The sequence below is a fragment of the Pimephales promelas genome, chromosome 23, assembly GCF_988280905.1.
Source record: "Pimephales promelas chromosome 23, fPimPro1.hap1.1, whole genome shotgun sequence".
NCBI classification, from domain to species: domain Eukaryota; kingdom Metazoa; phylum Chordata; class Actinopteri; order Cypriniformes; family Leuciscidae; genus Pimephales; species Pimephales promelas.
The window spans coordinates 28,991,564-29,003,767 of record NC_142791.1 but is presented as its reverse complement, the minus strand read 5'-3'; the positions used below and the strand labels follow the sequence as shown (position 1 = coordinate 29,003,767).

Here is a 12,204-nt window from a genome sequence, read left to right as displayed (position 1 = left end):
GCAGTCTGAGGATGACAATGGTGTACATGAATTAGAACCAGCTCAATCATGCAGCAGGAAGGGGGTAAGGCTCCAAGAATCTGCGAGCAACCAGAGTGTTCAAGCTGAATCAATTGTCATGTCAAATGATGCCAGTTCAATGAGCGGGTCAGTCGGAAGCTCTAAGCATCAAGCCTCAAGTTGCAAAAGTGGACATGCACAGAGAAAGCCCCCAAGAACAGTGTCTGTAGCAGATACTAATTTGAAACCAAGTGAAGGAACAGTCAGAACCAGGGCAGGAAGGCTAGTGAAACCTGTCAGGCGTCTGCTTGAGTGTATGAGCATGATATTGACTGAATCGAGGCAAAAAGATCCTCTTGCAGAGTTGCTCATAAGTCTGTCCAATTTAATCGAGAGTTGAATTGATCTTTGGAGTCAAATGTTAAGCTGATTTTGAGAACTGACCAGAAATTAGAACTGGGTGAACTTTAAAATGGGTTGAGAAGTACTTTTTGTGGGAATTTATGGTAATATGTATAAGGGCATATTTCTTCCAAGCAAAATGTTTTGCTATTCATTTGAGTGACTGAAGTCTGGGTATCCCACTTTAAAGGAAAATTACTTGCCTATAGTCTTAAAGTTTGCTGAAATTTAGGAGGGGAGAGTGTAGTGTTTTGTGTTTCCATGGTAACTGTTCCAGCAAACTTTTTGTTTAATTATTAAGTTGTTAAATTCAATTTAAAACAATTACGTGCACTACAAGTATACTCTTTATTTTGTTCTACAATACAAGAAAACTCTGTATTTTTGTTTAAAATTAATATTTCGAGTTTGGCCAGTGAGTGACGTCATTGGTAACGGACTGGTCGCGCGCGGCGCGCCTGCTCTCTCAGAACAGCCTGTGACTAGAGAGAGCGAGCTGAGAGAGAGTAAACACTGAAGGCGTGTGTTGATTTTCTGTCCTCTTTCAATAAACTGCAGGTATGTGAAATTGTTTTGAATAAGGAAAAAAAAACCACTATACGATCTAAGAAATTGAGACATATTGGCTATAATATTAATGTAAAAATGTGTAACCAATTTAATTTTATTTCTTTAATATGTTTTGTGTGAAAGTGAATTTTCATAAATGAGAGACAAAATTGTTGTAATACAAAACTTTATTGTATAAAATGATCTGAGAACAGCCTGTGACTAGAGAGAGCGAGCTGAGAGAGAGTAAACACTGAAGGCGTGTGTTGATTTTCTGTCCTCTTTCAATAAACTGCAGACGTGGTCCACCGAAGCCAGTGGTGTCGTTGAGTTCTTTGTGGTGTGAGACGAGGTCCGCTACACTGCGCATGTGCACGACCGCACTTTTTTTTCAATAACAATAACAATAGGGGAATGCGGAGATTTACAAAACACTTGAGTCTATACAAAAACTCACTACTCTGCATCTTGTATCAGAAAATCAATCAAACATATACTGAGAAGATGTCTTCATAGATTTATGATTGGTAGCCCATTGAAGTCATAGAATCCTAAAACTCCTTTAACTCAGTGGAAAATAGTCTACCATTTGATGCAATTAACACATATTTTGCTTTATGTAGCCTGATATTTCCCAAATAAAATGATAGTTTTTGTTATATTATCCATTTCCAATAAACCAGTATCACAATCCATAAACAAGATCATTACATCAGTTATCGTTACAAATTTGTAAAACCCTTCAAAAATAAAGAGAAACTTTGGACCAAAATAATGTGGAATACTTACAACTATAAAATAAACGTAGAAACCCCTTTTTTAAACTTATAAAATCATCACATGGATAATAATTTATTATTTTACATTGAGTTTCTTGGACTTTATTGGTCATAACTGGAAATTTAAATACATATTATGTATTTTGTGTTTTCTTTGGACTGCCAGACACGTCGCAGATCCACTGATCCTGGCCATACATTATTCAGTATAAGCTCAAGTTATTATTAATGCTATGTTTCTGTGTACCTCTGAAAATATAATTTCTTTGTACATCTTTTTAAAATGTAATATGTTTGTACATTGCTCATTACTCATTATTTAGTTTATTCCACAATTTTAAAGGGAGTCTTAAAATTTGACATTCTCCTTAAATCTCTTTCACAAAACCTTTCCTGTATAGTGCAAGGCAATACATTGTTTCTAGCCTTGAACATAAATGCAGCTGTTGGAAATTCAACCAGATCTAATAGTTTTAAAGCTTTAGACTGTGTGAAAATAATCATGTGTTATGAATTATTCTTATTTCTGTTTTTTGAAGTATAAAAAAATTATTGCAATGTATTTTGATATGTGATTCACCAAACCTCTACAATACTTTAAATACGGCACGACCAATGAACAATACAAGTATGGTGATAATCCAGAATGAGTTTAGCTTTAGCCAGGATTGAGATACTTTAGACATTTTTGTTTGGATATATTTTATGTGAGATTTCCAACAAATCTTGGCATCTATAACCACTCCAAGGAATTTAATTTCATATACGCTTTCTATGTTAACATTTTCTTTGACTGAAATTGCTTGATTGAACAGTTGCCAAAAATCCTCAATTTAGTTTTACTCAAGTTTAATGATAACTTGTTTATATCAAACCAACCACTATTTTATTTTCCTGAAGTCTAAAGTGATTAAGTCTAGGAGTTGCTCCAAATTGTGACCAGAACCAAAGACATTTGTGTCATCTGCAAATAACACACATTTCAGTAGTTCAGATAGTTTACATGTATCATTTATGTAGAGAATGCATAATTTTAGTCCCAATACTGACCTCTGGTGGACAAAACACGCAACACCCGAACAATCATCTCCCAACTTCACAAACTGTTTCCTGTCTTTTAAATTACTATAATTCAGCACTATCCCCCTGATCCCGAGCCTCTCCAATCTATTGATTAATATTTCAAAATTAACTCTTTTTTTTTTCAAAGGAATGAATACACCAGCTTGATCCGTCTGTAGAATTGGTGAGTCTTCAATGAGTTCAGTTAAAGACACACACTGAGATCTCTCACACTCTTCAAGCTCTTATATTCACATTTATTACAGCTGATTTTACCACTTCCTGAACACTAATGCAAGTTAAAGAATATGTTTCCATGTTTGCGCAGCAGTTGTGTTGCCTTTATCATGCTGGAGTTATTAATGCATATTTAAGTTATAATTATAATGTAATGAAATGTGTTTTTTTGTTACATAAAGACTTGTTAATAAAACAGTGGGGTTGGTGTGTTGTCTGAGTCCAGAATGTCGAGATCGTGTGTCTGTGAGTGTTGCAGGATTAATGGTGTTTATCCTCTACTCCAGCAGGGGGCGCCAGTGAAGGACTCGCTACTGGAAACAGCTTTTATTATTACAGTCTATGAAAACTTCTCAGATTATCACACAAAAGTCAATGACCAGATCAGAGGTCATTTAACATGACTTCTCAAATTAATTAGTGTTTTATAAATGTTTAAAAATGTAAAATAAATAAATGTATTTGACTAAAAATGCATTTAAATGAATATATTTGATTACAATAAATTTCTTGAAATAAATTTAATTTAATGTAAATACACAATGCAATAAACAAAAGCATGATTTAAATAAATTAAATTGTATGTAAATACATAAATAAACACCTGCTTCACCTTCTGTAAGCCACACCCACTACCATTCTGCTCCACCCACTAATCAACCCTGCTCTTCACCTCTGTAAGTCACACCCCTGGACAATCAAACCCCGCCCTCTGTAAGCCACACCCACTAGCCCTCAACCCCCGCCCCCTCTCAGCATCCCCAGTATAAATACACTGACCTGACCGGAGAAAGACACTGAGGATTTAATCACTGATGCTGCCGCCGGGGTTGATGATGATGATGATGATGATGATGATGATGATGAGTGTGTGATTGTTGGGCTGATTGATGGATGTTGCAGATGAACGATGCGCAGGAGCAGCGCTTATATCCCAGTGTCCACCGCTGCCGCTCTGCTGGTCTCTTCATCCACACTCTTCTTCGTCTTCACGTAAGTCACACACACACACACCGTATAGTCCGGCTTGTTTAATGTTGTTTTTGCCAAAAATAACTTGAGATTTATGATACTCCATCATGTAATCAGTCAGCGATCACAGGTGTGTAGTTTCATTTCTTTGACATGTTTTCTAACTGATGATAGTCTGTTCTCGGGCGATGGGTTAGACACTGACAGCCCAAACGTTGCCTTGTGTTAGTCCACACATCTGGCTCTACAGACGTCTTTTAAACGCAGAACTGCATGCTGGGAATCCTCCCCGTACATAAACTGTTTTTATTTTTCATTACCTTTACACCTGGTTTTCAGTCATGACACTCTTTCATTCACACCGTTCATGTTGACTGAAGAAACTTGAGTTTTTATCAGATAAGCAGCAGCACAACCACAAGCTAAATCTTAATTAGTGTATTTGTAGTATTGGGTTTAATGTTGAACAGGACAGCACAGTACGGTTTATAAACTCCATATACTGAGATGTGGTTTTAATCCAGCACTGAAAGTAGGGCAGTGAGCCGCTGCAAACCACTGCTTATGCTCTGATGTACAGCCATTACAACATTTCAGGTCTATATTTTTCTTTTGTCAAAATAAAATCTGTAATGAAGTTAATCCACTGGGTGAAATGGCAAGAGGATTTTGATTTCCAGTTTTGAAAGATTATTTTAGCGACTGCTAGAGAAACATGGACTGGGGTTTTGTGTTTGGAAGGGATGGATGGAGGATAGTGTGTTAGTCCATGTAGTCCAGAGAGAGTGAACAGGGCCAGATCATCCGTGTACTCTTGAGTTCTGTGGATAGTTTTATATTGTATGAGTTGTAATTTGGTGTTGGTAGTCACAGTAAAGGTATTTCTGTAGATCTGTGTCCAGAAATCCGAGTTGGGATGTAGCGTGAGATCACTTAGGCAGGGTTACGGTGTGTATGAAGCTGTGGAGTTTGGATATAAGTGTTCTTGGGTGGTTGGCTTCTTCTAATAACCGTTCAGTGATTTTAGAAGGCTGTAGGGTGTTAGTTAAAGTTATTTTACTTTGAATTAAAAATTTAAGCTGTTGGTAGTAGAGAAATCAGTCTCTCTCGATCCCGAATTTCTGAATAATTGAGGTGAAAAGCATAAATTTATGATTTTCAAATACGTGGTGAAGGATAAATCGGTTCATTGTGAAGAGGGAGGTCAGGGTTGTGCCAGATGGTGCTGGGAGTGATTTATTGGTTTTCCACCAGGAGATGTTGCTATTGTAATGTTATGATAGAAGTCCAGTTTTTTTATCGACTTTGGTAGAAAGGGAAGGTCTTGCCTTTGAATTGAGGGAGCACAAGTATTGCTCAAGATCAAGACGAACGTGTTTGTTGTTGAGTCCATTTCTAGATGGTTTCTGCAGTTGGTTCGCCAGACAATAGTGCATAAAATGTGGTGTTTCCAGTCCTCCTAGTGTTTTGAAGTGTTGTAAGTGTTATCCTATATTTTTTATTTATTAAGTTGGCTTGAGAAAGCCAACTTACTGAAATCCTATTTAAACTTATTATTAGTGTGAATGCTTCAAGCATTCACACTCTTGAAATCCAAATCTTTCTTATTATTCCGTATTCTTCCGTACGTTTTTCGGTCGCTTTCTTCTCCTCTCTACTTTGTGCTACAAAAACCATTCAAGTATCAAAATGTGCAGCTTTTCAAGGACATGTGTGCTATTACTTTTCTTTTTTATAACCTTTATACTTTTTAAATTATTAAACTTTTTGTGCATATTTTTTAACATGGAAGTCAATGGAGAATTCTTCAAATTCTGCTTTATGCTCCTTCTGCTTTCAAAGCCTACAACTTCTGCATACTTTCAGCTATTTCTGTCATTTAAACTTTAAAATGTTGAGAAATTTGTAAGCTATTAAAGTTGTATTCAACTTTTTGATATCTATTATACTTTTTTCACAATCTCTACTTTAGTCTCATGATGTTTTTCAAGCCGTTTCTGAAATTATAATGGGAGTGAATGAGAGAGACTGTTCAGAGCTAGAGCACGTGATGTCATAAGCTAGAGTGTGCCAGCTTAAAAACTAATGCTAAAAAATAATTTTTAAATCGCTGGCCTGACCACAATTTTCACTCTTTGGGCATGAAATTATACTTGAAACGTAGGTATTTTTGTTGTGGTTCCTCTCATGTGTTTAGTAAATCCCTGGGACTTATAGTTTTTTCACTGTGTCCTTCCAAAGCACAAGAGTGACAGACAATCCTCCATTGGCAGCAATTATAAATTCAGGTCAAACTTTTGTGATCAGAGCATTACGAACCAGTTTTTTAACTTGCCAAAGTGGTCCCTTTTTTCAACTCTATCCACACAAAAAATACATCACATCGTTCACAAAGGCCTTGTCTCGCTCACGGTCAGGTCATTTCGCCGATACAACTTATAGTTTTGTCTCTAGGGAGGTTTGTTTGAGGCCAAGTATCAGCAATTTTGGCCTCTGTCTAAATAGGAAAGCTGATTGCACAGGTGATGCTGATTAGCAAAGATCAAAGGGAGACACACATAACTGGTCCTGTGTTCTGATTGGTGGAAAGTCACTCAGCTCTTTTCTGAAGGATACTACAAGTTTTTGTTGCATTTATGCTTCTTCTTCTCCTGTTCTCCCTCTCTCTTCCCTCCTCTTCTCCTCCTCCAATCCTCTACTCCTCCTGTCCTCCTATTCTCTCCTCCTTTCCTAATCTCTTCTCCTTTCTACTCTTCCTTTTATCCTCTTCTATCCATCTGCCTGTCTATTTGACTTTCTGTGTCCAAATGATCTATGTATCTATGTCTCTATCTATGTATCTATCTATGTATCTATCTGTGAATCTATCTGTGAATCTATCTGTGTATCTATCTATCTATCTATCTATCTATCTATCTATCTATCTATCTATCTATCTATCTATCTATCTATCTATCTATCTATCTATCTATCTATCTATCTATCTAACCCATTTCTAACTAATTTATCTTTCTTTCTTTCTAGATAATCTATCTTTCTTTCTAACTATGCTATCTTTCTTTCTAATTAATCTTTTTCTTTCTAACTATACTATCTATCTTTTTAACTGATCTATCTTTCTTTCTAACTAATCCTTTCTTTATTTCTAACTAATCCTTTCTTTCCTTTTTTTTGTCCTTTCAAATCCATCTTTCTTTCTAACTAATCCTTTCTTTCTTTCTTTCTTTTTTCTTTCAAATTCATATTTCTTTCTTACTAATCCTTTCTTTCTTTCTTTCTTTCTTTCTTTCTTTCTTTCTTTCTTTCTTTCTTTCTTTCTTTCTTTCTTTCTTTCTTTCTTTCTTTCTTTCTTTCAAATCCATATTTCTTTCTAACTAAACTTTCTTTCTTTTTTCTTTCTATCTTTCTTTCTTTATTTTTCTATCTATCTATCTATCTATCTATCTATCTATCTATCTATCTATCTATCTATCTATCTATCTATCTATCTATCTATCTATCTATCTATCTATCTATCTATCTATCTATCTATCTATCTATCTATCTATCTAATCCATCTTTCCTTCCTTCCTTCCTTCTTTCTTTCTTTCTTTCTTTCTTTCTTTCTTTCTTTCTTTCTTTCTACCTAATCCATCTTTCTTTCTTTCTTTCTTTCTTTCTTTCTTTCTTTCTTTCTTTCTTTCTTTCTTTCTTTCTTTCTTTCTTTCTGTCTGTCTATCTTTCTGTCTATCTTTCTTTCTGTCTATCTTTCTTTCTTTCTCTTTATTTCTAATAATCTATCTATCTATCTATCTATCTATCTATCTATCTATCTATCTATCTATCTATCTATCTATCTATCTATCTATCATCTATCTATCTATCTATCTATCTATCTATCTATCTATCTATCTATCTATCTATCTATCTATCTATCTATCTATCTATCTATCTTTTTACCTAATCTTTCTTTCTTTCTTTCTTTCTTTCTTTCTTTCTTTCTTTCTTTCTTTCTTTCTTTCTTTCTTTCTTTCTTTCTCTACCTTTCTTTTTTTGTACTCCTTTGCTTCTCTACCTCTGTCTCTTTCTCTACCCCTTTATTTCTTTACCTGTGTCTACTTCTCTACCTCTCTTTACCTCTCTAAATAAACTTCTAGTTTTCTAAAATTTTTGGATCTTGTTTTGCATTTCAGCTTATTAAATGCATTTTAATTAAGCTTTTTTTTTGCTTTTTTGCTCTGTTTTGCTGTTGTTTTTGCATTTCAAATATTTGAACTGCAATATTTTGCATTTGTTTGTACATTTCAGTTCAGCTTTTGAAGCATTCACACGCATATTCCGCAGGAAATGCAATTTTTCTAGTTAAGTTGGCTTGAGAAAGCCAACTTACTGAAATCCTATTTAAACTTATTATTATTATTATTAAGTTGGCTTGAGAAAGCCAACTTACTGAAATCCTATTTAAACTTATTATTATTCTTCTTCTTATTTTTCTTACCCAAAATTTTCTGACTGCTACTCCTCCTAGAGCTTTAACTCTACAAACTCCAAACTCGGGTCAGACCTTCAGACTGTTCTGACTCGAGTTGCTATATCTTTTTAGACTGATTCGACTTTCAGATTTCTTAAAAATTAATATTAAAAATCATAAAAATCCCATTGACTTTCATTGCAGCATGGTCAAATTGAGCCAAGACTACGGTGGCCCAATAGCGTACAACAAAAACTCAAATCTAAATTCCCTAAAGCCCTAGACTCAATTAAACTACCATTCTATATGTACTAATGATCTATCTATCTATCTATCTATCTATCTATCTATCTATCTATCTATCTATCTATCTATCTATCTATCTATCTATCTATCTATCTATCTATCTATCTATCTATCTATCTTTCTTTCTAACTAATCTATCCATCTTTCTTTCTAACAAATCTATCCATCTTTCTTTCTAACAAATCTATCCATCTTTCTTTCTAACTAATCTATCCATCTTTCTTTCTAACTAATCTATCTATCTTTCTTTCTAACTAATCTATCGTTCTTTCTTTCTAACTAATCTATCCATCTTTATTTCTAACTAATCTATCCATCTTTCTTTCTAACTAAGTAATCTATCCATCTTTCTTTCTAACTAATCTATCCATCGTTCTTTCTAACAAATCTATCCATCTTTCTTTCTAACTAATCTATCGTTCTTTCTTTCTAACTAATCTATCCATCTTTCTTTCTAACTAATCTATCGTTCTTTCTTTCTAACTAATCTATCCATCTTTCTTTCTACCTAATCTATCCATCTTTCTTTCTAACTAATCTATCCATCTTTCTTTCTAACTAATCTATCCATCTTTCTTTCTAACTAATCTATCCATCTTTCTTTCTAACTAATCTATCCATCTTTCTTTCTAACTAACTAATCTATCCATCGTTCTTTCTAACAAATCTATCCATCTTTCTTTCTAACAAATCTATCCATCTTTCTTTCTAACTAATCTATCCATCTTTCTTTCTAACAAATCTGTCCATCTTTCTTTCTAACAAATCTATCCATCTTTCTTTCTAACTAATCTATCCATCGTTCTTTCTAACAAATCTATCCATCTTTCTTTCTAACAAATCTATCCATCTTTCTTTCTAACTAATCTATCCATCTTTCTTTCTAACTAACTAATCTATCCATCGTTCTTTCTAACAAATCTATCCATCTTTCTTTCTAACAAATCTATCCATCTTTCTTTCTAACTAATCTATCCATCTTTCTTTCTAACAAATCTGTCCATCTTTCTTTCTAACAAATCTATCCATCTTTCTTTCTAACTAATCTATCCATCGTTCTTTCTAACAAATCTATCCATCTTTCTTTCTAACAAATCTATCCATCTTTCTTTCTAACAAATCTATCCATCTTTCTTTCTAACTAATCTATCCATCGTTCTTTCTAACAAATCTATCCATCTTTCTTTCTAACAAATCTATCCATCTTTCTTTCTAACTAATCTATCCATCTTTCTTTCTAACTAATCTATCCATCTTTCTTTCTAACTAACTAATCTATCCATCGTTCTTTCTAACAAATCTATCCATCTTTCTTTCTAACAAATCTATCCATCTTTCTTTCTAACTAATCTATCCATCTTTCTTTCTAACTAACAAATCTATCCATCTTTCTTTCTAACAAATCTATCCATCTTTCTTTCTTACTAATCTATCCATCTTTCTTTCTAACTAATCTATCCATCTTTCTTTCTAACAAACCTATCCATCTTTCTTTCTAACTAATCTATCGTTCTTTCTTTCTACCTAACTAATCTATCATCGTTCTTTCTAACAAATATATCCATCTTTCTTTCTAACAAATCTATCCATCTTTCTTTCTTACTAATCTATCCATCTTTCTTTCTTACTAATCTATCCATCTTTCTTTCTAACTAATCTATCCATCTTTCTTTCTAACTAATCTATCGTTCTTTCTTTCTACCTAACTAATCTATCCATCTTTCTTTCTTACTAATCTATCCATCTTTCTTTCTTACTAATCTATCCATCTTTCTTTCTAACAAACCTATCCATCTTTCTTTCTAACTAATCTATCCATCTTTCTCTCTAACAAATCTATCCATCTTTCTTTCTACCTAACTAATCTATCCATTTTTCTTTCTAACTAATCTATCCATCTTTCTTTCTAACAAATCTATCCATCTTTCTTTCTAACTAATCTATCCATCTTTCTTTCTATCAAATCTATCCATATTTCTTTCTAACAAATCTATCGTTCTTTCTTTCTAACAAATCTATCCATCTTTCTTTCTAACAAATATATCCATCTTTCTTTCTAACTAATCTATCCATCTTTCTTTCTAACAAATCTATCCATCTTTCTTTCTAACTAATCTATGCATCTTTCTTTCTAACAATTCTTTCTTTCACTTTCTTTCTTTCTTTCTTTCTTTTTCTTTCTTTCTTTCTTTCTAACAATTCTATCTTTCTTTCTTTCTTTCTTTCTTTCTAACAATTCCATCTTTCTTTCTTTCTTTCAAACAAATCTTTTTCTTTCTTTCTTTCTTTCTTTCTTTCTTTCTTTCTTTCTTTCTTTCTTGCTTTATGCTAATCATGTTAGCTTCTTGTTAAAAACATGCTAGCATGATGCTAGCTACATGCTAATCATGCTAGCTTCTTGCTAAAAACATGCTAGCATGATGCTAGCAACATGCCAATCATGCTAGCATGATGCTAGCTACATGCTAATCATGTTAGCTTCTTGCTAAAAACATGCTAGTATGATGCTAACAACATGCTAATCATGTTATTATGATGCTAGCTACATGCTAATCATGCTAGCATGATGCTAGCAACATGCTAATCATGTTAGCATGATGCTAGCTACATGCTAATCATGATAGCTTCTTGCTAAAAACATGCTAGCATGATGCTAGCTACATGCTAATCATGCTAGCATGATGATAGCTACATGCTAATCATGCTAGCTTCTTGCTAGCAACATGCTAATCATGCTAGCATGATGCTAGCTACATGCTAATCATGCTAGCTTCTTGCTAAAAACATGCTAGCATGATGCTAGCTACATGCTAATCATGCTAGCATGATGCTAGCTACATGCTAATCATGCTAGCTTCTTGCTAAAAACATGCTAGCATGATGCTAGCAACATGCTAATCATGTTAGCATGATGCTAGCTACATGCTAATCATGCTAGCTTCTTGCTAATAACACGCTAGCATGATGCTAGCTACATGCTAATCATGCTAGCTTCTTGCTAGCAACATGCTAATCATGCTAGCATGATGTTAGCTACATGCTAATCATGCTAGCATGATGCTAGCTACATGCTAATCATGCTAGCTTCTTGCTAATAACATGCTAGCATGATGCTAGCTACATGCTAATCATGCTAGCATGATGCTAGCTACATGATAATCATGCTAACTTCTTGCTAACAACATGCTAGCATGATGCTAGCTACATGCTAATCATGGTAGCTTCTTGCTAACAACATGTTAATCATGCTAGCATGATACTAGCTACATGCTAATCACGCTAGCTTCTTGCTAAAAACATGCTAGCATGATGCTAGCTACATGCTAATCATGCTAGCTTCTTGCTAAAAACATTCTAGCATGATGCTAGCAACATGCTAATCATGTTATTATGATGCTAGCTACATGTTAATCATGCTAGCATGATGCTAGCTACATGCTAATTATG

The 12,204-nt window shown here is 33.9% G+C and overlaps 1 protein-coding gene across 1 annotated transcript in view; it reads left to right on the top strand.

Moving 5' to 3' along the window:
• The first annotated feature begins 3,869 nt into the window (after positions 1-3,869).
• The window catches only part of zdhhc8a (zDHHC palmitoyltransferase 8a), a 43,882-nt gene continuing 35,547 nt past the window's right edge, over positions 3,870-12,204 (top strand). The window contains exon 1 of the mRNA XM_039670359.2: positions 3,870-4,022. Within this exon, the coding sequence (XP_039526293.2) occupies positions 3,940-4,022 (83 nt within the window). The 5' untranslated portion in view covers positions 3,870-3,939. The remainder of the gene's footprint in view (positions 4,023-12,204) is intronic.